At 38.5% G+C, this 27,469-nt stretch overlaps 1 protein-coding gene across 1 annotated transcript in view; it reads right to left on the reverse strand.

Annotated features, from left to right (window-relative positions):
• Window positions 1-605: 605 nt before the first annotated feature.
• The window catches only part of CPD (carboxypeptidase D), an 89,579-nt gene continuing 62,715 nt past the window's right edge, over window positions 606-27,469 (reverse strand). Inside the window, exons 10-21 of the mRNA XM_019028069.4 lie at window positions 26,893-27,035; window positions 25,374-25,543; window positions 23,325-23,654; window positions 19,541-19,736; window positions 17,431-17,566; window positions 13,801-13,932; window positions 12,921-13,016; window positions 12,746-12,810; window positions 7,973-8,104; window positions 7,222-7,407; window positions 6,815-6,914; window positions 606-4,697 (exon numbers count right to left, since the gene is read on the reverse strand). Coding sequence (XP_018883614.3) covers window positions 4,471-4,697; window positions 6,815-6,914; window positions 7,222-7,407; window positions 7,973-8,104; window positions 12,746-12,810; window positions 12,921-13,016; window positions 13,801-13,932; window positions 17,431-17,566; window positions 19,541-19,736; window positions 23,325-23,654; window positions 25,374-25,543; window positions 26,893-27,035 — 1,913 coding nt within the window. The 3' untranslated portion in view covers window positions 606-4,470. The remainder of the gene's footprint in view (window positions 4,698-6,814; window positions 6,915-7,221; window positions 7,408-7,972; window positions 8,105-12,745; window positions 12,811-12,920; window positions 13,017-13,800; window positions 13,933-17,430; window positions 17,567-19,540; window positions 19,737-23,324; window positions 23,655-25,373; window positions 25,544-26,892; window positions 27,036-27,469) is intronic.

Raw genomic sequence — 27,469 nt, forward strand, 5'->3', positions numbered from 1 at the left:
GCTTTATTTCCTTTACAGCAGAGACTTTTAGATGAACCAATCACTATTGAAATATAACTTATTTCCATTTATATTTCTCTGGTCTGGACTATGAGTACTTTATCAGCAGAGTCTGTTTCTCATATAACTTTGCTTTCCCAATTCCTATTAGGGTAGAAGTAACACATTGTTGCTAAGTGAAAAGGGGATATTGAATTCATCCTTGCTGTGCCTAAAAGTGCTGGGACACATTATTCTAACTGGGCCTCACCTGGAAAAAGGACCAAATTTTTAACGAACAAGTTTAAAATGCGTACATAAAAACCTTTCAATGACCAGTTTTGTGTTGTTATTGTGAAATGATTGAACATATATAACAATCTAGCTGAGCTACAAACAGAAAACTGGCTACTACATAATGCGATTTCAGAAACAAAGCTTTCTTTTAAGTCAATTCATAAATACAGAAACATTCCATAGGTGATACCCTGTATTCTGATCCTGGTACTATTTTTCCACTAGCATAGGCAGAAAAACTAAATAATTTTCAAACTGGACCTATAACTTTTTCCGGCATATTGCATCTGAAAAAAGATTATGAGACAAAACACAAAGAAAGACAAACATCGTAAAATAACTTTTATACAGGATTAGTAGATCTGTTTACATATAAAAAACAGAAAGGACCTCATTACAGTTAGATTTCACATAAATTACAAATTGACTTTTAAAAACTACTATTCAACTTCATTTAAAGTCCCTTTTAAAAATTTCATTTTGAAGGCACAGTGCATGAAATAAACCAAAGACTGAAGCACTTGAGATGAATGGGTGTTGGGCACCTCATATAAACAGCTGTAGATTGCTCTAGAACTGGGAGTATCACTTGGAAAAACTGGAGAGGTGAAAAGCTGATTTTTAATCTGAGCATAAAAAAATACTATTGTCATACCTCCAGAAAATCTGTAGCATGGCCAGCATAGAAGGTAGTTAGTACACTCATGTTATGCCATTTATAAAAATCATAATCATACATATTTACATAATTTATATCCAACTGCCTCAAAATGGTAACCTACTTTCAAATTTCATAATGTATGCTGTCAAATCAAAATCAACCAGGACAATATTCTGAAAATCAAGTGGAATCATTAACGAATTATTGCTAAAAATAGAATAAATGGGTATTGGGAGAGATTTCTTCATGAACTAGAAATCCAAGTTCAGTTGACATTAATCAAAGACCCAAATCATATCCCCAAAATTTTAGCTAAAACAAATCAGAAACCCAAAGAGTTACCAAAAAAGTTGCTATAGAAAATCACTGAACATCAATCATAGTGGAATTTTTGGTAATAACAATAAAACAAAAATATATTGGAAATCCTGGGTTGTCACTGTTAAAACAATTCCACCAGAAAACCATAATGTAGGGCACTATTACAGAATTCATTGCCAAGAAGCTTTTCATACAGCAGGGACAATACCTGGCACAAGTGCATTTCTGGCAACAACAAGATAAAACTATTTAATGTTGAGAATAAATGGAAATGGAGGAGCAGGTCATGGTTACTGAGTAACCTGGTGTTAGCTCAAACACAATAAGCTCAGACATAAACACTACCTTTTATTTATTTGTCAACTCATAATTAGTTTTAAATTCAATAGTCATTAATTCAGCAAATCCCATTCAAGTAAAAGTTACCAAAGATAAAGTAATCAATCACACTGGGCCAAATATACAATATGTTTCCTTTCTGGAAGATGACAAAGTCCCAAAGCAAATCCCTTCAATGAGCATTGCAAGCATTCCTCAACTGGATAGGATCCCACTCACTACCCAAGTGTTCAGCAAAATGCATCAAAACCAAAGGGTCTTTCTTTCTGAAATGACTTGGGCACATCTTACTGAACTACATAATCAATACAAGTACATGTACACAGGCAGACACTTTGAACATTACCTACTCAATCACTTTGCTTTTATTAAGGAGCTGGGAAGGAAGAAGGCTTACAAACTGATCACCAGGACAAAGCCCATGCCTTGTGAGTAAAGAAAGGCACAACTCAGATTTAGGCAAATTTCTTAATACTATGATACTTACTTGCCTCCATAACTCCAAGGAAATGGAAAGTCTCTCGGAGAAACACTGAAGAAATGCATTCCCCATCCCATATGGCTTCAATGCCTTAAGCGGTTAATATATTCTAATATTAGATTAGATCCGCAAATAAAAGACAGGGCAGGGCTGAGAATATAGTCTTAGTAGTCAGGTATCCTATACATTCACGCTTCTAGGTAACACAAGCTGGGAAAGTCTTGTTTTCCAGCTAAATGCATTATTTAAAAGTTCATTGAAGATCAAGATTTATAGCAGAATTTGGTTTTTCTTTCAGGAAATATTACTAAAATAACTATGTGTATGTTCGTTTCTTTAAAAATTTTACACATGCTTAAAAGGCATGGCCTCCAGCCACTGAGATGTACAGTTAAAGACATATTTGATCCAAGAGAGAAGTACATGTAAAAGGTATCCTCTAGTGAAGACCAATGATAACAAAGCAAAGCTTGTCACATTAACTTTGTTTCACTTGCTGTAATGTCCCAAGCAGGGGCAGCCACTCTTAGGCCCCTTGTTGGTTTCCTGACTGTACTCTTAAAAATAAAGCTGAAAAAGAGCAATACACCACCATCCTTAAAGAAAACATAAAGATTATTAGAAATTAAATCATGTATACTTCACTAACTATTAGCATCCCACAAGCTCTGTTCCATGTATGAGGTGGCAGAATTTACAGTTGCTAATACCAGAATACCAGAATGGCTTAACCTTGAACCACGGATTTATCACAGATACTTATTAACAAATGACATGACCTCATTATTCTTGCTAAACAAAATCTTCTTTTATAAAGCCACTTTGAATGCATTCCTCACAAAACCTGGTTGAACGACCTAGGAAGGTGGTAAACCCCTCCACCTGAAGGCTTTGGGATAACTGATACATTAATGGATATAGAATACAATTTGAGAAGATAAGAGCAAGTTTTTTGGTCCCCTGATTTAGTATAAGTTCAGCAGCAACTTGGTTATTAAAACATTCAAAGGTATTAAACCGTTAGATCATTGGTAAGATGCATACTTACAAAAAGCATCATTTCCATTGCATGATAAGACAGACACAATAAAATGCAAATCTTTCCGGTCTTTGCCTGATTGGCAGTGAAGATGACACTTTCACACCACAGTGTTTTATCACTCAGCAGTCATAGTTTACATTTTTTTTCAAGGGAGGAAGCTATACTTAAAAGCTTTCGACTGAACTTTTAGCAAAATTGGTTGATCAAAAAGAGACTGTCAAATGAAACATTAGGGCAAATAACCAAATCACTCCCAGAGGCCTATGTGAACAAGACCGGTCAAGCGATTTCAATAATAGTATGCTATTACAGGGTATAGGCTTGGGCTGGAGCATGAAGTATAGATATTTTGTGTTCAAATACAGGTTAAGAATGTGCAAGTAGGTCTCTTCCACATTTCTAGATATTTTCAGTAGAATTCAGATCTTGTAGATGGCTGGGTCATCTGAAAACCATGTGTGCAACATAGAAAAAGGTTCCGATTTAGGCAATATTAAAGAATCAGGCATTCCTAGAATAAGCTAGTGCTTCACAGATATAAGCAGCAGCACCTGTGGGTTTTTACCAAGTTCAAAGATAGACAACATGAGTTTTAGCTTTTGCTAGATCTCTCTCTCAGCTTCATTCAAGTGGGCATTTAGACCTTTCACAACAAAGTTAGTAAGTTCTCCCTTAAAATGGGCTATTTAGAAGTTTGCTAAACCTTAAGAGAGGTAGTGAAATCCTGCTTACAGCGTAGTCTACCAGTTCCGATCTAGCCTTGGAACAGGTAGAAAGCCAAATGCAGAAGCCCATTTATTCATTTCCTACTGTTATATGTGTTTAAAAATCAATTCAACCTCCATTAAACCTGAATAAGAAGAACTCCAGCTATTTAACAACTAGAGAAAAGTACTCCTCAGTAGGTTGAAAAAACCTTGAGTTTTTAAAGCTTTATGTCGATTCTGACTGCTGTCCCTGCCTTAATGTTTCTGGATTCTTTTGGCCATTTAAAACAAAGAAAAATACTAAAGCCACTAGTAAACACCTGATGTGCAAAATACAACATCCTCTAGTTGGCTTTATGCCATTATTACATAAGCTCCAAATAGCTCATCTTAAATTAAAAAGAAAAAGTGGCTGTCCCATCTCTGCTGCATAAATCAGATTTTTTTTTAAAGGTTTAGAGTACTTTAAGGAAGGGAAGTTCAAAACTGCCAGTGAAATTCACAGAGAATACAAATTTAGCAATTTAATTTCCCAAAGCTCTTTGAAGAAGCAAGAGAGTCTCTCTTCTTAATGCAGTGTTCTCCCAAGAGGAACTGTAATTTTGCTTGGTACTTATGCTGGGAGATATGCAAAATGTGTTTTTCAATGTTTGCTAGAATATAATGTTTCCTCTTCAGTGTCTGTTTCATCCTGGAACTCATGGCTTAGGAGGGACTTCTTGGAGCCGGTAGACATCATGCGAATTTCATCTTCATACTCATCATGATGCTGCCTGAGCCGATGAAAGCCATCCTTGTGTCTATTAGACTTGATTGAGCAGATGCACCAAATAATGCAAGCTGTCAGGATCAATGCCGACATAGTAGCACCTGACAAACAAAAACCATCATGTGGGTGATATTATACTTTAAGGATATTAATAAGCAGCCGCTTACAATGCAACTTTTAATAATATACCCCTCATTTATTTTATTTCTATTTCATGCACTTAAGAACAACCTTTATTATTATAGAAGCAGTATATGTACAATATACAAAGTTTAAAAATACAGATAAGCAAACTAACAAAAGCCAAAACCAAAAAACCTCCTATATTTACATTTCCATTACCCAGAGATCATTTTTAGTTATAAGATCTTTTGTGTGTGTGTGTAATCCTCCCACCTCAGCCTCCCAAGTAGTACCACAGGTGCACGCCACCACATCTGGCTAATTTTTTTTGATTTTTGCTAGAGATGGGGTTTTGCCATGTTGCCCAGACTAGTCTAGAACTCCTGACCTCAAGTGATCCACCTGCCTTGGCCTCCCAAAGTGCTGGGATTACAGGCGTGAGCCACCATGCCTGGCTCCAGATCTTTCTTTATGCATATGCATGTACATGTATTTTTTTCTTTTACCATAATGAAATTATACTGTGTCTACTGTTCTGCAACCTGCTTTTTATGACTTCTATTATACTTTTCCTTTCCAGTAAACTTTCATTTCATCCAAATCTCCTTGTTTATTTTAAATTTGTACGAGGTTATGAAAATAAAAGTGTTAGAAACTAAAAGTAATAAAAACTAAGTTCACAATAGCTAATGGGTGACAGAGCCAGACTTAAACCATGGCTGAATTCTACCTCCTGTGTTTTTAACCACTAAGTTATTTACACTTCATCTGAGACAAGCTAAGAACCCTTTAAACACACCACACAGGATCTATGATTGGGCCATGTTTCCAATATACTACTTTCTCTCAACTAAGGGTCTCTCCCACAGGAACCCTGTGATAAAACTTGGTTATTCTGCCTCATCCAAGTTGCACTTAGAAATAAACTAAGGCTGTTTGTATCAAATAGATACAGTATAGCAGAGTATTCATTTTACCACATTTTTTTTCTTCCTAACCTTTCAGTAATCCAAGCAATGACATGAATTAGTTCCAGCGTAAACAAACATTTCCTCTTTCCTGGATCTTGAAAAAGCAGAACTAATATAAGTCAAAGTCCTAGGAACTTATGACTTTAATATAAAGCAAATCATTCATTCATTCAACAACTCTTCATTAAGACCCACTGCGTGCTAACCATCGTTCTAGGCTCGGAGGATACAGGTAGATTCCTCCCTCTCTCAGAACTTATGTTTTAGTGGGAGAGACTGAATATAGACAAATACATGAACAAATATATAATGTTATGAAAGTGCTATAATGAAAAAAAGTAGGATAGAGATAGTGACAGGGGTAGCTAGGGTGATCAGGGAAAGCCTCTCCGTGGAGGTGACATTTGAGTATAGACCTGAAGAAAGAGAAGTGTTGGGAACAGGCCCCCCAAAATCTGGCCATAAACTGGCCCCAAAACTGGCCATAAACAAAATCTCTGCAGCACTGTGACATGTTCATGATGGCCATGACATCCACACTAGAAGGTTGTGGGTTTACCGGAATGAAGGCAAGGAACACCTGGCCCGCCCAGGGCGGAAAACTGCTTAAAGGCGTTCTTAAACCACAAACAATAGCATGAGTGATCTGTGCCTTAAGGACATGCTCCTGCTGCAGATAACTAGCCCAACCCATCCCTTTATTTCAGCCCATCCCTTCGTTTCCCATAAGGGATACTTTCAGCTAATCTAATATCTATAGAAACAATGCTAATGACTGGCTTGCTGTGAATAAACACCTGGGTAAATCTCTGTTGGAGGTTCTCATCGCCGAAGGCTATGAGACCCCTGATTTCCCACTTGACACCTCTATGTTTCTGTGTGTGTCTTTAATTTCTCTAGCACCGCTAGGTTAGGGTCTCCTTGATGGAGCTGGTCTCGGCAGAGAAAGGCAAGCCAGGAGAACATATGCGAGAACAGAGGTCCAGGAAAATCACATTTAGATAAGGAGACATTAGAAGACAAGTGATTAGTTTCAGGATCAATATGAGAGAGGTGACCCACTCTCATATTGAAATGTCAAGATTGTTTTTAACTTTTACTACTAAAAATAAAAATGTCTTTACCTGATACAGTTACCACAAGCTCCCTTGGCAAACCAAATATCCGGTTATCTGTGTCAAAGACTATCACCACAGAACTAGCTGCATCATGATGCACAAAGACCTAGAAGGAGAAAGTGTAAGAATCATGACAAATTCTGCTTAAGGTGTACTGTATCCCTGCTATATTATTAGGCCCCATATAGCAAACTAAGGAGATGATGCATTGCCATCTAAAGTATACAAAATGCTAGAAAATTTTCCCTTTTGTTAGCAAGGGGTACAAGGATAACAAGATATCATAATCAAGAGGCAGTCACACTTTTAATTTCTTTATTCCCTTCAAGATTTCTAACAAGAGTTTCAAAATAAAACAGAAGTATTATTAAGAATAAAAATGTACATGATGCTACTCAATTTGAGTTTCTTACCTGTGAATGTTGTTGCTGGTACCCATCAGCGATGGCAATAATGTTATGGACACCTGGCGCTAAGAGTACATGGAAATAACCTCCCTCTTTTGTTTGTACCTTTATTCCTTCATTAAGTACAATGACTGCTTTAGAGATTGGCTTTCCAGTCTTATCTTTAACAAATCCATGAACTCCCTTGTGAACCTGAAAAAATGTTTAAAATATAAATTTATGTTGTCATAATGCCAGACATTGTAGAGGCACTAGCTTGAGGCATGACCAAAACCAACCAACCAAACAAACAAAACAAAAACCACACACAAACAAGTATCAAACTCTGTATGGCCTGCTTCTTCTCTTCCCTCCCCACTGACTCTGACCTTGTTTGCTATTCATTCAATATTCAGGGTCACAGAGCTGGAAATAAAAGAGAACTCTGATATTGTCATAGCCTAAAGCATTAGAACCCAATCTTCTAATGCCTTGAGTGATTTCCTTCCCACCATGGTATACTGACTCCAGTAACTCTGTGATATTCAAATTAAAGAACTTGCAGCATCTTGCAAGGTCAAATTACCTAAATTATAGCAGATTCCAGAGATGTGAATAAATGGCATCTATTTAGGAAACATAAAATGACCAAAACTCTTCTTTCTACATAAATTTAAAATAAATAATATACATTTTTGGTAAAAGACAATGTTTTGATAAAGGTTTTCACTGAACATATTCCTGGGAGTTTGCCTCTAGTTAAAAGGAAAAGACTCACCTCCACTAACATACTAAGAAGAGACCTCTTATTGTCTGCCCACAAGGAAGGGAGTCGTGCAGCACTAGGAAAGTAACAGCAGCTTGTGTATACTGTGATTTCCGGACAATGGCCATAGGTGACACTATAATCCTAGAATATAAAGTTCAAAATCAAATGTGGGAAAATTAATAAGTAAAAGAAAGAATGAGGCTTTGTAATACAACAAATGGAGTAAATGAAAAGAAAACGTAGCTGATGTAAACAAAGAAGCTGTAAAGCATTTTATGACAAATATAAATAAACCTCTCTGTATTATAATCAATCACAAACTCTATGAGAGCCCTTGAGGACAGGGACTATGTCGAATTCATTTTCCTATCTTCAGTGCTTCCCACAGTGCCTGGTAGTGCCAGGTAGATGGGGTTTATTCGGGTTTGCTGAAGAAATGAATGAATGAGTACATGCAGAAGAGGGTCAGCTTCCCTCAAAACCCAGAAATGTCACAGTTGTACTTGAAGCTATGGAGATAATGATCATTAGCTCTCTCATACCCTCAACCTGGACCCCTGCTGGTGACAATATCCACTCCCTGCAATACGGCATTGATATTATCAAGGTACAGGAACTGCCTGTGCAGACAGGTTCAAAAACCCAACTTACCACCTTTTCCCAAAATCTCTTCTTTTTCCTAACTCAGTTAATGGTATTAACTCATTTTCTTACATAGCAATGAAACCTCTTGTCTTTGACTTCTCTATCTCACTATCATCCATAATTTGCTGAATCTTGTCAATTCTACCTCTATAGAATATCTAAAATGTCATCCTTTGACTCTACTCTCGTTGCCACTAGCATAACCTAGGCCCTCATTACTTTTTGTCTAGACAATTCCAAACCAGTCTCCCTGTACCAGTCTCTCCTTCCTCCAAACTATCTTAACTGATTATTTAGAGATTAGTTTTCCCATAGCATAGCTCAGATCATGTCAATATTGTTACCCCTGCTCAAAACCTCATAATTTCCCATTCTTATTAAAACAAAGCATTCAAAGCAACAAGCACTCTTTCCATTCTTAAACTTCTGTGGCTCTGCATTACACCCCATATTCTAACTAAATTAGACTTCTGCTATGTACTGCTTCCTCTTTCTGGAATGTTCTGCTTCACTATCTCTGCAGCCCAAATGCCATCTCCTCTACAGAGAAAAGGCTGTATCTCTGACTAGATATAATTTTTTGTGTCTTTAATTTCTCATGGCCTGCTGAGAGTTGCTCTCTTCCAGATCAAATCAATTAATTACGTAACACAGTTAATTCGTACAATAGGCCAGGCAGTATATTTTATTTATCACTAATATAGCAAAATGCCTCCCAGTAGTAAGTTCTTAGTAAATAAAGGAGGGAAGACAGGAAGAAATGGGAATAAAGTCAATTTTCTGGTTGCACATGTGAATAAAATGATCAGCCAACCACCCATCTGCTAACAACTCCTGCCTAATTTGAAGTGGATGGACAATGAATTAAAATGCTGTCAGAAATTAAAGAAGACCTAAATAATGGATAGGAGGACAATATTGTAGAGATGTCAATACTACACAAAGTGATATACGGTTTTAACACAACCTCTAACAAAATTCCAACACCCCTTTTCTCAGAAAAAGAAAAGCCAATGCTCAAATTCAAATGGAATGACAAGGGGCCCTGAATAGTCAAAACAATCTTTAAGAACAATAAAGTTGAAAGACTCACACGTTCCAATTTTACAACTTACTACAACAAACCTACATTAATCAAAACAGTGATACTGATGAAGCTGGAAACCATCATTCTCAGCAAACTATCGCAAGGACAAAAAACCAAACACCGCATGTTCTCACTCATAGGTGGGGATTGAACAATGAGAACACATGGACACAGGAAGGGGAACATCACACACCAAGGCCTGTTGTGGGGTGGGGGGAGGGATAGCATTAGGAGATATACCTAATGTTAAATGATGAGTTGATGAGTGCAGCACACCAACATGGCACATGTATACATATGTAACTAACCTGCACGTTGTGCACATGTACCCTAAAACTTAAAGTATAATAAAAAAATAAAAAACAAAAAATAAATAAAAATAAAAAATAAATTAAAAAAGAGGAAAACAACCAAAAAAAAAAAAAAGTGATACTGGCATAAAGGCAAACATATAGACCAATGGAATAGAATTGAGAGTCCAGAAATAAATCCACGCATCTATGGTAAACTCATTTTTGGGAAGGATACCAAAACCATTCAGTGGGGAAAGAACAGTCTTTCAACAAATAGTGCTGACACAACTGAATTTCTACATACAAACAAACGAAGTTGAACTCCTACTTCATACCATAAAAAATAAACTGCATCAATGACTGAAATATGACAGCTTGATCCATAAAACTCTTTTTTTCTTTTCTTTTTTTTGAGACAGGGTCTCACTCTGTTGCCCAGACTCAAGTGCAGTGGCGAGATCTCGGCTCTTCGCAATCTTCCCGTCCCAGGCTCAAGCAATTCTCCTGCCACAGCCTCCCGGGTAGCTGGGATTACAGGTGCGCAGCACTACAGCCTGGCTAATGTTTGTATTTTTAGTATATGGGGTTTCAACATGTTGGCCAGGCCGGTCTTGAACTCCTGACATCAAATGATCCACCCACCTTGGCCTCCCAAAGTGCTCAGATTACAGGCCTGAGCCACCGTGCCAAGCCCATAAAACTCTTCAAAGAAAACACAAGGATAGGCGGCAGGGAGCAGGGAGGTGGGCGGGGGGGCCATATACCCCGCCCCTCCCACTCATCCCACATCTGCCCTCCAAAAAAAAAAGAAAAGAAAAGAAAACATGGGGTGGGGCGGGGCATCTTCATGACCTTGGATTTAGCAACAGATCCTTACATAGGATAACAACTGCAAAAGCAACAACAACAAAAACAGGTACACTGGATTTCATTACAATTAAAAACTCATGTATCAAAGGACATAATCAAGAAATTTAAAAGGTAACCTAAAGAATAGGAGAAAATACTTGCAAATCATGTATCTGATAAGAATTTCCTATCTAGAATACACAGCATCCAGAATGGTTTTTGTTTGTTTATTCGTTTTTTTGAGACAGAGTTTCGTGCTTGTTGCCCAGGCTGGAGTGCAATGGTGTAATCTCGGCTCACTGAAACCTCTGCTTCCCAAGTTCAAGCGATTCTCCTGCCTCAGCCTCCCAAGTAGCTGGGATTACAGGCGCCTGCCACCACGCCCAGCTAATTTTTTTGTATTTTTAGTAGAGATGGGTTTCACCATGTTGGCCAGGCTGGTCTCAAACTCCTGACCTCAGGTGATCCTCCCGCCTTAGCCTCCCAAAGTGCTGGGATTATAGGCATGAGCCACCACCACGCTCAGCCTTTTATATTAATATATAAAGAACTCCAGCCTAGGCAACAAAGGGAGACCCTGTCTCTACAAAGAATTAAAAATAATTGGTCCAGCATGGTGGTGCATGTGGGTGGTCTTGGCTACTCAGGAGGCTGAGGTGGGGGGATCGCTTGGGCCTGGGAGGTTCAGGCTGCAATAAGCTGCGAAGGAGCCATAGCCATTGCACTCCAGCCTGAGCAACAAAGTGAGACTCTGTTTAAAAAAAAAAAAAAACAGCAAGTAAGTGTTGGTGAGGAGAGGATATGGGAAAATTGGAAACCTCAAACATTGCTGGTAAGGAATGTAAAATGGTGCAGCTGCTGTGGAAAACAGTTTGGTGGTTCCTCAAAAGGTGAAACATAGACTTACAATATAACCAGGCAATTCCACTCCTAGGTATCTACCCCAAAGAAGTGACAGATACTTGTAATACCAATGTTCATGGCAGCACAGGGTTCAAACAGATACCTGCAATACCAATCTTCATGGCAACATCATTTGCAACAGCCAAAAAGTAGAAATCCAAGTGCCCATCAACACATGAATTAACAAATAAAATGTGGTATAAACATAAATAGAATATTATTCAGCCATAAAAATGAATGAAGTAATGATACATGCTCTAAAATGGATGAATCCTAAAAACATTTTGCTAAGTGAAAGGGTAAATATTGTATGATTCTACTTACATGAAATACCTAGAATAGGCAAATTCATAGAGGCAGAAAGTAGACAGGGGTTCCAGGAGCCGTGGGAGAGGGGAATAGGGAGTTATTGCTTAGTGGGTACAGAGTTTCTGTCTGGGGCAAATGAAGTTTTGGAAATAGATATGGTTTTTGGGGCACAACATTTAATTAATGTCACTAAACTGTACAATTAAAAATGGTTAAAATGGCCAAAAAAGTACTGTCGGGTTAATGTAAGGGCTAAACATGTCAAGAAAGCCATGAGGCAGATGCCATTCACTTTACACTACCAGAAAAGTCACCTATTCTTGTACTCAATGGCTGATATTCATAAACTCCATTCTTTTTTTTTTTTTTTTTTTTTGAGATGGAATCTTGCTCTGTTGCCCAGGCTGGAGTGCAGTAGTGCGATCTCGGCTCGACTCACTGCAACCTCCGCCTCCCAGGTTCAAGCGATTCTCCTGACTCAGCCTCCCAAGTAGCTGGGATTACAGGCATCTGCCACCACACCCAGCTAATTTTTATATTTTTAGTAGAAATGGGGTTTCACCATGTTGGCCAGGCTGGTCTTTAACTCCCAAACTCAGAAAATCCACCTGCCTTGGCCTCCCAAAGCACTGGGTTTACACATATGGCATTGTGCCTGGCCATAACTCCATTCTAACCATGTTCTAGAAAGTATACCTTCATGCTGCCCAGGTGACTATGCCATTCTGCTCCACGCATTACTCCTCCTGGAATATTCTCATCTATAAAAGCATTAAGAGATGTGGAATCAGGAAGACCTTAAGGTGAAACTCCTTTCCCCACAAAAGCAACAACAACAACAGCAATAACAAAAGGTATGGAAAACATCTACCTGATTTATTTGGGCAACTGGGCTGACCCATGTGCATGGATGGATGATTATTTGCATAAAGAGATGCCAAATGCTTCAGAGTCTCTTTATTTTCCACTATAGAAAGAAAAATTTAGAAGTCAGTGGAGAAATCCAAATGATTTTTTCCCCCAAGTTAACCTTCATGGATACAAGTCATCTTTTTCTCCTAATAAATTTTGCACTCCACTTAAGTATACTGTTACTATAATTAACCCTAAAAGGTTTTATTTAGCCCAAGATAATAGAAGACAAACATCCTCCTTACATGAAAAGGTTCTAATGGTGAGTTTTCACAACAGACTATCACACTAAAATACAAACTTGTTTTGGTATGTCTTACTGCATTTTGGGACAACTGTAGCCTAATAACAATATTCTTTGTAAGATGCACTGAAAACCACCCAAACTATCTCCATATACTGCGACCCAACAGAGATTAAACAACCAACTATTTAACTCACCATAAGGTGCAACCACTTAGTCAAAGTTTAAAACAGGGAAGGACAAATCTGTACTGTTAGTATTTGGTTACATAGGAGTTTCATGAGGCAGAAACCATGTCATACTCACTTTTATATTCTCAATATTTACAGACATAATAATTGCTCAGTAAATGCTTGTGGACTAAATGGAACAGATGGAACAAGATAGCTAGACTCAATAAAGCTGGGCTACCATTAGATCTGAGCTCTCCAAGTAACTGAACTGCTGATGTATGTACAATCTTCTTTGGTTGGTAATTTGCTCACAGAGTGTGCTCAAATGTTCACTATTTATAAAAATGTGGAAGGGACATTACTTAATTGGGATTTGCTACCTAAGCTTAAACAGTATATATATGAAATGACATTCTACATACCTGTCTGTACTGGCTTGTCATAAGGATATGTGACCAGCATGGAACCACCATCTAAGGCAACAGAAAGACTAAAGTCCTGTTTTTGAATCAAATTTTCAATGATGGCTTTAGTCTCAGGTTGGGAGGCATTATCTAAAAAAGAGAAAAGTCAAATATAAAATATCAAATTTTAAATCTTAGTATGAGTATCTAAGAAAATATTGTCTACTTGAATACAATCAAAATGCTAACTTAAAAATTTGTAGATAAATATTTTATTTCTCCATAAGCCACTATCTCAAGCAAGAAAGATACATTACAGAAGGTAGGTTAGTCTGAGTTTTATTATGTACTTCAGGATGTGTATATACTAATGACTCTAAGCAAGTTAAAGAAAAATCTTATTAAAAAAACAAAAAGAATAAGCATATCCAGCTTTACAAAATAATTTAGGGAATATATAAATAACCTATCTGATATGGTTTGGCTGTACCCCCACCCAAATCTCAACTTGAATTGTATCTCCCAGAATTCCCACGTGTTGTGGGAGGTACCCAGTGGGAGGTGACTGAATCATGGGGGCAGGTCTTTCCCATGCTATTCTTGTGATAGTGAATAAGTCTCACAAGATCTGATGGGTTTACCAGGGGATTCCACTTTCACTTCCTTCTCATTCTCTCTTGCCACTGCCATGTAAGAAGTGCCGTTCATCCTCTGCTATGATTGTGAAACCTCCCCAGCCATGTGGGACTGCAAGTCCAATTAAATCTCCTTTTCTTCCCAGTCTCGAGTATGTCTTTATTAGCAGTTTGAAAACAGACTAATACAGTAAATTGGTACCAACAGAGCCAGGTGTTGCTGAAAAGATACCTAAAAATGTGGAAGCAACTTTGGAGCTGGGTAACAGGCAGAGGTTGGAACAGTTTGTAGGTCTCAGAAGAAGATGGGAAAATGTGGGAAAGCATAGAACTTCCTAGAGACTTGTTGAATGGCTTTGACAAAAATGCTGATAGTGATATGACCAATAAGGTCCAGGCTGAGGTGGTCTCAGACGGAGATAATGAACTTGTTGGGAACTGGAGCAAAGATGATTCTTGTTATGTTTTAGCAAAGAGACTGGCAGGCATTTTGCCCCTGCCCTAGAGATTTTTGGAACTTTGAATCTGAGAGAGATGATTTAGGGTATCTGGCGGAAGAAATTTCTAAGCAGCAAAGCATTCAAGAGGTGACATGGGTGCTGTTAAAGGCATTCAGTTTTATAAGGGAAGCAAAGCATAAAAGTTTGGAAAATTTGCAGCCTGACTATGCAATAGAAAAGAAAAACCCATTTTCTGGGGAGAAATTCAACCCAGCTGCAGAAATTTGCATAAGTAGCCAGGAGCTTAATGTTAATCCCCAAGACCATGGGGAAAATGTCTCCAGGCCATGTCAGAGACCTTCTCGGCAGCCCCTCCCATCAAAGGCCTGGAGGCCCAGGAGGAAAAACTGGTTTTGTGGGCTGGGCCCAGGGTCCCCATGCTGGGGGCAATCTAGGGACTTGGTGCCCTGTGTCCCAGCTGTGCCAGCTGTGACTAAAAGGGGCCAAGGTACAGCTCGGGCTGTTGCTTCAATGGGTGGAAGCCCCAAGACCTGGCAGCTTCCACGTGGCATTGAGCCCGTGGGTGCAAAAAAGTCAAGAATTGATGTTTGGGAACCTCCACCTAGATTTCAGAAGATGTATGGAAAAGCTTGGATGTCCAGGCAAAAGTTTGCTGCAGGGGCAGGCCCCTCATGGAGAACCTCTGCTAGGGCAGTGCAGAAGGGAAATGTGGGATCAGAGCCCCCACACAGAGTCCCTACTGAGGTACTGCCTAGTGGAGCTGTGAGAAGAGGGCCACTGTCCTCCAGACCCCAGAATGGTAGATCCACGACAGCTTGCATCGTGCCCCTGGAAAAGCCGCAGACACTCAATGCCAGCTGGTGAAAGCAGCTGGGAGACAGCCTGTACCCTGTAAAGCCACAGGGGTGGAGCTGCCCAAGACCATGGGAACCCACTTCTTGCATCAGCATGACCTAGATGCAAGACATGGAGTCAAAGGAGAAAATTTTTGAACTTTTAAGATTTGACTGCCCTGCTGGATTCTGAACTTGCATGGGGCCTGTAGCCCCTCCATTTTGGCCAATTTCTCCCATTTGGAATGGCTGTATTTACTCAATGCCTGTACCCCTATTTTATCTAGGAAGTAACTAACTTGCTTTTGATTTTACAGTCTCAGAAGCAGAAGGGACCTGTCTTAGATGAGATGTTGGACTGTGGACTTTTGAGTTAATGCTGAAATAAGACTTTGGGGGACTGTTGGGAAGGCATGATTGGTTTTGAAATGTGAGGACATGAGATTTGGGAGGGGCCAGTGGCAGAATGATATGATATGGTTTGGCTGTGTCCCCACTCAAATCTCAACTTGAATTTTATCTCCCAGAATTCCCACTTGTTGTGGGAGGGAGCCGGTGGTAGGTAACTGAATCATGGGGGCGGGTCTTTCCCGTATTATTCTTGTGATAGTGAATAAGTCTTACGAGATCTGATGGGTTTATCAGATCTGCTTTTGCTTCCTTCTCACACTCTCTTGCTGCCACCATGTAAGAAGTGGCTTTCATTCTGCACCATGATTGTGAAACCTCCCCAGCCATGTAGAGCTGCAAGTCAAATTAAAACTCCTTTTCTTTCCAGTCTTGGGTATGCCTTTATCAGCAGTGTGAAAATGGACAAATACGTTATCTTTGGAAGAAAATTAGAGTTTCAGAAAGCCGGGTGTTCTCTGCAGCACTGTTTACAAAAGCAAAAAATCAGAAATAAAGTAAATATCTATCAGTAGAAAATGGTTGAATAAATTAAGAGTACTGTCACAGATTCATGGCATACTAGATGCCATTAGAAAAGAATGTTGGGCCTGGCACAGTGGCTAATGCCTATAATCCCAGCACTTTGGGAGGCTGGGCAGGCGGATCACCCGAGGTCGGGAGTTCAAGACCAGCCTGGCCAACATGATAAAACCCCATCTCTACTAAAAATACAAAAATTGGCCAGGCATGGTGGTGGGTCCCTGTAATCCCAGCTATTCAGGAGGCTGAGGCAGGATAATTGCTTAACCCAAGAGGTGGAGGCGAGCCAAGATTGTACCATTGCACTCCAGCCTGGGCAACAGAGTGAGACTCTGTCTCAAAAAAAAAAAAAAAAAAAAGAATGTTAGAGATCTATAAGTACTGAAATTGAACCATGTCAATGATACATATTCAATGAAAAAGGTCCCATTTAAGTAAATAAGAAATAGGGCTCTCCAAATCAATATACATACGTGTGTGTTGTGTGTGTATACACATACACACATACATAGGAGGGGAGAGAGAATACACATCTCCACACAACTAGTGAAGAAACAAACATCCCAATATAATGGATTGAATTTCTATGAAAAACTTTAATTATTTTTGCAAATAATAATGGAGAAAAATTCAAAAACTTTTCCGAATGTCTGAATTCATTTATACCTCACATTCATAACCCAGACAAGAAAGTACTCCATTATTCACTGACAAAATAGGATCAATCAATCTTCTAGCAGAAAGAAAATTATCTCCTAAGTACTTTAGTAGCCTAAAAATTAGTCTTACTTGTGAAGTCTGTATCCAAATCTTTGCCACGAGCATTTGTTTGTCCTATTTTTGAAGTACAGTCTTTCTCTTGAGCTCTCTCTCGCCCATCTGGATTTAGAGAAGGGACAATCACAATCCTAGTCCTGTCAACCAACTGAAGCAGAAACAGAAATTAACGAGTTACTAGCTGCATGTAGAATCAATGGGTACCCTCTCATGCCTCAAACAGAAAGTCTGTTTATTCTACACACAGTTAATTTAAAAGACAGAACTAAAATGAATGAAAAAATAAAAAATTAAATTTCCTTTTGCTTCAAATATATTAAAAATGAGCAAAAAACTACTGTACAGCTAATGTTCCCAGAGACCTTCCAGTGACTTAGAACAGGGCTGAGAAACCACTAACTGCAGGCCAAATCCAGCTGGTGCCTGCTATTGTATATAAAGTTTTACTGACACATAAGCATGACTGTTCATTTACATATGACTGTTTTGTGCTCTAATGGCAGAGTTGAGTAAGTTCGCAACACAGAGCACCTGTCCCACAAAGGAAGATAACATAATTTTTGGTCAGTCTGATTTAAGTTCATGTCACCTAATTACACAGGTCCCTTCTGATCCTAATCATGACATCAATTCTTTCCCAATTTGTTTTGTGGAGGCAGAACTGCACTGGGCTTCAAAGTAGACATACTTGGGTTTAAATTCTAGTTTTGCCAGTTTCTAGCTGTGGGACTGCCTCAGTTTCTACATTTATAAAATGGAGATAATCATTATCACTGGGTTGAGGATACAATGACGTATATAAAATACCTGGTATATTACCCAGCACATAATATGTATTCAATAAATATCAGTTCTTTTTCCCTTTCCTAAGTCCACTATGGACAGTGCCAATTAGTGAGTGTTTCAAAAGGATGCACTCTTTCCTTCCCTTCTCTGAGGCAACGTACAACTAGGATGCTTAATCATACATGCCCAAGCCTCTGGGTCAAAGTTTTGTTTTGTTTTGTTTGTTTTTGAGATTCCAGCCTGTTACCCAGGCTGGAATGCAGTGGTGCAATCACAGCTCACTGCAGTCTTGACCTACTAGGCTCAAGTGATCCTCCCACTTTAGCCTCCCAAGTAGCTAGGATTACAGGTGTGCACCACAATGCCCAGCTAATTTTTTTAATTTTTGTAGAGACAAGGTATCACTCTGTTGCTCAGGCTGGTCTCAAACGCCTGGCCTCAAGTGGTCCTCTCTCTTCAGCCCCCTGAAGTGTTGTGATTACAGGCATGAGCCATCACACCCCAGTCAAAGTTCTTTTCTGTAGTCACAGATTGCTAAAGTAGATAACACCATATTGCTTTTTCTAAAATCTCTTAGCAGCCAAGATGTCCAATAATTTTTTATGTATTACATGAAAAAGAAAACTATACTGAAAAACTAGGCTTTCACTAGATTTTTCAATATAGTGTCCTAGTTATAAGTAATTCAGAATGAAGTCCCTCAAGTCAGAATGTAAAAAACTGGCCAGGCGCCATGGCTCACGCCTGTAATCACAGCATTTTGGGAGGCCAAGGCAGGTGGATTACCTGAGGTCAGGAGTTCGAGACCAGCGTGGCCAACATGGCAAAACCCCGTCTCTACCAAAAATATAAAAAAATTAGCCGGGCACGGTGGTGGGCATCTGTAGTCCCAGCTACTCAGGAAGCTGAGGCGGGATAATTGCTTGAATCCAGGAGGTGGAGGTTGCAGTGAGCCGAGATCATGCCATTGCACTCAAGCCTGGGTGATAGAGCAGGACTCTGTCTCAAAAAAAAAAAAAAAAAAAAAGTAAAGAACTATGAATAAAGACTGGAAGGGTAGTGTGGCTATTAAATGACGGAGTAGGAAATTGAATGTAAATTTTTAGTATTCTTTCCTGCATGCCTCTTAAGACATACAAGGAAATATAATAGAAAGACACTATTAACAAAGGGTATATACTACAAAGATGGTTCATTTTTAAAGAGTAAAGTTCATAATGTACTACAAGTGACTCTGTAAAATCTAGCAAGAAATTAAAAATTTTAAAAATGGTGCCCTGATATTAATGTTGAGCTTTTTCCTTTTAAAGCATGTCAACCTCGGCTATTCTCTTACTTGGGTAACAGCTGGGTTCTTTTTGTAGTTCAGGCAGAGAAATTCTGCCAGAGCCAAAAGCAGTTCAGTTCCAACTGGCGCATTTCCATGGATACCAGCAACAAAACGAATCTTTGGTTCTTCAGGCTCAGATACATTGGGCTTATTGGAGATTTCAAGGGACCAAATGTGACGATATTCAGTGCTCTGTCCCAAACTTTCAAAAACCAGAAACAAAAAAAATCAGCAAGTAATCAAGCACTATGTTAATGTTGACTTATGGACTTTAAAAATAGAAATGAAAACAAAACACAAAAAGTTTTAAAAAGTCTTTAAAGAGTGAATCACTGCATCAGAAAACCTTAAGAAAATTAGTTTTCCTTGACCAAAGAACATTTATCAAATAGATGATATTATCAGATTTAGGAAAGATTTAGGAAAGATTATGATTTAGTTTACCATCCTTCCAAATTCAGTCATTCTCATACAATCATCACAATATTTGCCCTATCTTCTTTAATCTACTATTTAATTACTTCTTTAATCTACTTTAAACTACTATTTAGTTAATATATTTTGTACTAACTCACAAATTACATTTTTATTACAGAAATATTTAAGTATGTATGAACATAGATAACCTCCCTTATTTATTTATTTATTTATTTATTTATTTATTTATTTATTTATTTATATTATTGTCATTATATTTTTAAGAGACAGGGTCTCACTATGTCACCCAAGCTGGAATGCAATGGCTTGATCATAGCTCACTGCAGCCTTGAATTCCAGGGCTCAAGTGATCCTCTGGCCTCAGTCTCCTAAGGGAGTAGTACTACAGGTTTGCACCACCATGCCTAGCTAATTTTTTAAAAAAAATTTTGTAGAGACAGGGTCTTGCTATATTGCTGAGGCTGGTTTCAAGCGCTTCTGGCCTCAAGCAATCCTCCCACCTCAGCCTCCCAAAGCGCTGGGATTACAGCATGAGCCACCATCCTGGCCCTCCCTTTTTAATCAAAATTAATATTTGTAAATAAGTCACGTTATATTTTACTATAAATGCAACACCAGTTTCACAGTAAAAATAATTTGAGTGGGGAAAAAAATACTAATTCAATGAAAATTAAACAATGGTCAAATACTCTGCTTGCCCAAGAGCTTTGAGCTTAAGGTCTGCTTTCTTTAGCATAAAGGGAGATTTACAAGAATTGGACAGAAAAAATATAATCATATTAAATTGAGAAAAATTAACAGAAACCTTATTGCTTTCTCATGACGCTATTCAATGGTACTTAGTGCCTGTTGGTGTACCACCTAAAACTCTCTTGTGCCCCACCACTGGCATGTGTGGCATATTTTGAGAAAATATTTAACTAAAAAGTGTCTCTTGAATTAGGAGGTTAAAAAAATTAAATCAACTAAGTAAACAGACAGCAAAATAATGCCCAATTTTTGTTTGTTTTAGAGACAGGATCTTACTGTCACCTAGGCTGGAGTACAGTGGTGTGATCATAGTTCAACATAAACTGGAGCTCCTGGCCTCAAGCGATCCTCCCACCTGGGCCTCCCAAAGTGCTGGGATTACAGGTGTGAGCCACTGTGCCCAGCCTGGTTTTATTTTAAAATAAAAAAGTATATGAACTCTATGGCACTAAGATTGTATGATATTAAAACCTGAAATAGCCAGAAATATTCAAGAATCAGTTAAGGAAGAAAAGTAATTGGTATTGCCAAAGAAAGTAAGTATCACTCTGCGTCTATGAATATTATAAATCAGAATTTGAGGAACTAAGTTTTCTGATGAAATTAAAAGGACCCATGAAGAAAGACAAAGTAAAAAGGTAAAAGGCTAAATAATGTTCATGAGGTTTGCAGCAGAGAACTATATGCTCAAGGCAAAATGTAAAGACCTTAACTACAACAGGCAAACCATAGGAATCAACAAATCATAGAAATAATTTTGGAGTAACTGTAACAAAATCTAAAATGAAGCAGTGCAAGTGAGGCAGAGCAACCACCACAAAGTGAAGGTAAAGGCTATCTCAGCTATCAGTTTTACATAAGCCAGGACTGTATGTTTTCCCTGGGACCCACGATCACACATGTCCCTAAAGTTTCAAGTAAGGGACTGTGAATAGAGACTAGAATTAGGACAGCAACTAGGCTTCATTTTCTAATTAAAAAAAAAAAGTTACACATAATCCCTAACAGGTGAGCTTACAGTTCTAAATTCCTCCCTTGCCCCAAGCAAAATAAAACAAACTAAACAATATTTAGTCAGAACATATTAATAGATCTGTAGCTGAGTGATGGAAAGGGTTTTACAATCAGTCAAAATAATTATCAGGAAGAGCAATTTTACATTTCCTGGAAGCATAGGCTATCTACTTCTAATCTAACAAGTAATTCTCCTTAAAGTTCCCAAGATTCACTATTAAAAAGATCTCCAAGCACCCCTTCCTTACACCTTATACAAAAATTAATTCACGATGGATTAAAGACTTACATGTTAGACCTAAAACCATAAAAACCCTAGAAGAAAACCTAGGCAATACCATTCAGGACATAGGCATGGGCAAGAACTTTATGTCTAGAACACCAAAAGCAATGGCAACAAAAGCCAAAATTGACAAATGGGATCTCATTAAACTAAAGAGCTTCTGCACAGCAAAAGAAACTACCATCAGAGTGAACAGGCAACCTACAGAATGGAAGAAAATTTTTGCAATCTACTCATCTGACAAAGGGCTAATATCCAGAATCTACAAAGAACTTAAACAAATTTACAAGAAAAATACAAACAACCCCATCAAGAAGTGGGCAAAGGATATGAACAGACACTTCTCAAAAGAAGATATTTATGCAGCCAAAAGACACACAAAAAAATGCTCATCATCACTGGCCATCAGAGAAATGCAAATCAAAACCACAGTGAGATACCATCTCACACCAGTTAGAACGGCAATCATTAAGAAGTCAGGAAACAACAGGTGCTGGAGAGGATGTGGAGAAATAGGAACACTTTTACACTGTTGGTGGGACTGTAAACTAGTTCAACCATTGTGGAAGTCAGTGTGGCAATTCCTCAGGTATCTAGAACTGGAAATACCATTTGACCCAGCCATCCCATTACTGGGTATATACCCAAAGGACTGTAAATCATGCTGCTATAAAGACACATGCACACGTATGTTTATTGCGGCACTATTCACAATAGCAAAGACTTGGAACCAACCCAAATGTCCATCAATGATAGACTGGATTAAGAAAATGTGGCACATATACACCATGGAATACTATGCAACCATAAAAAATTATGAGTTCATGTCCTTTGTAGGGACATGGATGAAGCTGGAAACCATCATTCTCAGCAAACTATCGCAAGGACAAAAAACCAAACACTGCATGTTCTCACTCATAGGTGGGAACTGAACAATGAGAACACTTGGACACAGGAAGGGGAACATCACACCCTGGGGTCTGTTGTGGGGTAGGGGTAGGGGGGAGGGATAGCATTAGGAGATATACCTAATGTAAATGACGAGTTAACGGGTGCAGCACACCAACATGGCATATGTATACATATGTAACAAACCTGCACGTTGTGCACATGTACCCTAAAACTTAAAGCATAATTAAAAAAAAAAAAAGATCTCTAAGCAAATACATGTTGCAAAATAAGTAAACTCCAACTCTCTGTACATTCTGTTCCCAAATATTTCTATATAAATTACAACTATTCAACATGATTAATGCTGATTTTACTGTCTTGAAAAAAAAAAAGACAATAGAAAGTGACACTTACTTGGTAAGATTTGTAATATGTGGATAGTTCATTACAAGTCCTCTCAGAAACTCTGATAAGTCTTTGTAGGAATGGTATCGATAAAGAGCCAAAGCCAGATTTGAGGAGGAGCGTAACATGAGGCTTTCCAAACCATTCTCCGCTGAAAGGTCTTTAATTAAAGTTTCAAACTCTTTAGTAGTTGGATCACTGGCATCATTGGTGCTGCTGCTAGCCCCTTTTCCTTTCTTTGATTCACTGTTTGAATCTGTTGAGGATCGAACAAGTGTGAAGTTGACCTGAATAGCGCCTTCACTCTTGACAGTCACATTCTTGGTAACTGGATTATACCTATGATAAAGGAGACAGATCAGAACCACACTCCTGCAGCTGGAGTACCCAAACCCTGGGAAGGCAGGTGTGCAGAGAACGTGAGAATCCTTGGGATAAATGTGGTGCAGCTTCCTAAAGAGACAAAATTTTAACGTTGAGTAATTTATTATTTTTACTACATTAATAAAGAATAGACATGGGTATATTACAAAATATGAATGGATTTTTTTTCATAATTTTTTTTAAGATGGAGTCTTGCTCTGTCACCCAGGCTGGAGTGCAGTGGCACCATCTCAGTTCACTGCAACCTCCGCCTCCTGGGTTCAAGTGATTCTCCTGCCTCAGCCTCCTGAGTAGCTGGGATTACAGGTGCCCACCACCATGCCTGGATAATTTTTGTATTTTTAGTAGAGACAGGATTTCACCATGTTGGCCAGGCTGGTCTCAAACTTCTGACCTCAAGTGATCCACCTGCCTCTGCCTCCCAAAGTGCTGGGATTACAGACCTGAGCCACCGCACCTGGCCTAGGTTTTTAAGATTAAATATATGGCTTCAAAAGAAATTTAGTGCTTGTAGTGGATACTCCCATGTCTCCTGGAACTTAAATTCACTTGTCTTCTATCAGGGTATATGGGTGGAAAAGTTGCAGAGGTGCTAGGTTATGACATTCTCTGCCAAACACATCCTTCTCACCCTGTTTCTCGGATCCCCTGCTGCTTTAGTTAACACTCTGCCAAAAATGGAAGAATCACAGAAAAGACCTCATTACTCATTAGTGTGAGGTTCTAAGCCATTCATTTATGGACCACTAGATATCTGAAAACCATTAAAAAACAAAGGCAACGACTAAAATGCTTTCATATTTTACCCTTACTTCAATGGGTATTCAAACTAACTCTTCAGAAATAAGTTAACTAGCAGGAGGAAGGGAAAATATCGTGTGGTAACATCTATACTTATCAAAAGATAAAAAAGAAAACTACAAGAGAAACCCTGTCTCTACTAAAAATACAAAAATTAGTCGGGTGTGGTGGCACACACCAGTAATATCAACTACTTGGGAGGCTGAGGCACAAGCATCCCTTGAACCCAGGAGGCAGAAGTTGCAGGCAGCTGAGATAGTGCCATGCACTCCAGCCTGGGCGATAGAGAGAAGCTCTGTCTCAAAAAAAAAAAAAAAAAAAAAAAGCTACTAGCATGTTAAATAGACTGCATTGCTTTGGGCTTGCCTGTATTTAGCAAATTAAAAGAACGAGAAATGTTCTTTCTATGCATTTTCTATGTTCTTTGTGCTTCATCAACTAACACTTTTGTTACTCCTTTAAAGGAAAAACTATCTCGAACACATTTCCAATAAATTCTACTACAAATTGGAACTGACTTTGTAGGATTACTTCAGCCTAACTCTCCTTTTAAATGAAAAACCTAAGGCCATGAGGATCAGGATTTGATGTGTATTCTAAAGTGTCTTGTTTAATGTCCAGGTTGGAAGCATGTCACAATGAGTCAACTAAGCAATAACTAGAATATTTACCCCAGGAATCTTTCCTTTTTTTTTTTTTTCGTGTACTCTATCTGCCACTAAAGGAGAGTCAAAGGTATAACCAGCCCTAAACTTCCCAGCAATCCATTCAAAGTTGCTTAACAGGCTCTCTAGAACGTTCTAGTAATAATCCTCCAGAATGGAGCCATGTTTGTCCTCCAAGCACTCTATTTCAAAGCATTCAGTCACTCACCCTCGAGCAGATGCTGTGATTTTATAAGTTCCTGGAACCAAGAGACGCCAGTAATCTCCAGTTTTGTAAGTAGTCACTGGGTGATTAATCTCAGCAACACTAATGGTGGCATTTAATATACCCCTGCCATCTGTGGCATCTAGAACAAATCCTTTGACGCCCTGATGAACCTGGATTAAGTACAAGGACACCAGATTTCAATAATAAACACCATCATCTAATTATCTTGGGAGGTCATATTCAAAATAACAGATTGTCAACACAAATAAATGGAACAAACAGGAATTTAGGAGTTCAGAGTAAAGTTCAATGTAAATGTTCATTAAAATATTTCTGAAGGCTATTTTTTCATAGGCTTTGTTTCTCTTTATCATGAAGAATATAAATAACACTGTTTAAACTTTAGCACATTCTGATGATTTCAGAATATATGACATTCTACAAGAAAACAGACCTGGCCTTTTCAAAAGGAAATGGCATTTTTTAAAAACAGAAGGACTCTTATAGCTCAAAGAATAGTAAAGAGATATAATAATCCAATGCAATGCATGAAACTTGACTAGATCCTGGTCATAAAATACAGCTGTAAAATTACATTTTGGGGACAAATATGGACATTTAAATATAAACTAAGTATTAGGTAATATTAGGGAATTACTGTTAATTTTCTTGGGTAGGACAGTAGCACTTAGAGATAGTATGTAGTAGCTCCTTATTTTTAGGAGATAGATGCTGAAATACTTAGGGGTAAAATACCATACCTGCAATTTATATTACAATAGTTCAGTCAAAAATATGTATGTGTATGTGAGTGTGTAAATAAAATTTACATTAAAATAAAGCAAATATAACAAAATGTTAAAAATGTCAAATCTAGGTATAGGAATAATTATTGGCTAGTCATAACTTTTCTGTATATTTAAAATTTTTCAGAATAAAATGTCTTTAAATATAGTAAAAAAAACTCACACTTTATGTCACACCACTCAGGAAAAAGAAAAATGCAGAAATGTACTGGCACAAAGTATTAGTCTGATTATCCTAATTAACATTAGTATATTTCTTATAATCTTTACCTACTGGCCACCACACATATCCAAACAAAAGGAAATTAATCATTTCACAGTAAATCACTGGCAGTAAGAAAAAGAATAAAAACATTCACTCCACAGCCCATCTTTCTATCACTTGGCCAATGATTAGGTGTGTATCCAATTTATGCTGGTCTTTTTTAAACACGGGTAAAAAGTGACCACTAACCCTTAAGAGCAAAATATCACTACCTTGTTCAATCATTTTCTTCAACTTTTCCTCACATATACAAATAAACTCATTTCCATTCATGAATTTTCTAGATAAATATATTAAACACCTTGGAATATACAAACTGGTTAAATATACTAAAATGAATTGAAATTTTAAAGAGTGTATTCCAAAATCACTGCACAAAAACCACGTGTACGCACAAAAATCTTTTCACCCTCGGGAGAAATTTCATACTTCACTCCTGAATAGTCACCTGTTTCATAAACTGGATTAGTGATCTTCGATTCTGTTCCCAAAAGTTTGGCAGCTCTTTCTCAAGTGGATATTTCACACAACCTAGTTCAATAGTCACTTCAAAGCAATTTGTTTGTAAATAGTTCCAGTCCTGCATTCCTCCTAAAAGATAAAAATTAAAATTAGTCGCTCTCCCTCTCCCTCTCCCTCTCCCTCTCCCCTCTTTCCACGGTCTCCCTCTGATGCCGAGCCGAAGCTGGACGGTACTGCTGCCATCTCAGCTCACTGCAACCTCCCTGCCTGATTCTCCTGCCTCAGCCTGCCGAGTGCCTGCGATTGCAGGCGCGCACCGCCCCGCCTGACTGGTTTTCGTATTTTTTTGGTGGAGACGGGGTTTCGCTGTGTTGGCTGGGCTGGTCTCCAGCTCCTAACCGCGAGTGATCTGCCAGCCTCGGCCTCCCGAGGTGCCAGGATTGCAGACAGAGTCTGGTTAACTCAGTGCTCAATGGTGCCCAGGCTGGAGTGCAGTGGCGTGATCTCGGCCCGCTACAACCACCTCCCAGCCGCCTGCCTTGGCCTCCCAAAGTGCCGAGATT

This window comes from Gorilla gorilla, chromosome 4, assembly GCF_029281585.2.
Source record: "Gorilla gorilla gorilla isolate KB3781 chromosome 4, NHGRI_mGorGor1-v2.1_pri, whole genome shotgun sequence".
Classification (NCBI taxonomy): Eukaryota; Metazoa; Chordata; class Mammalia; order Primates; family Hominidae; genus Gorilla; species Gorilla gorilla.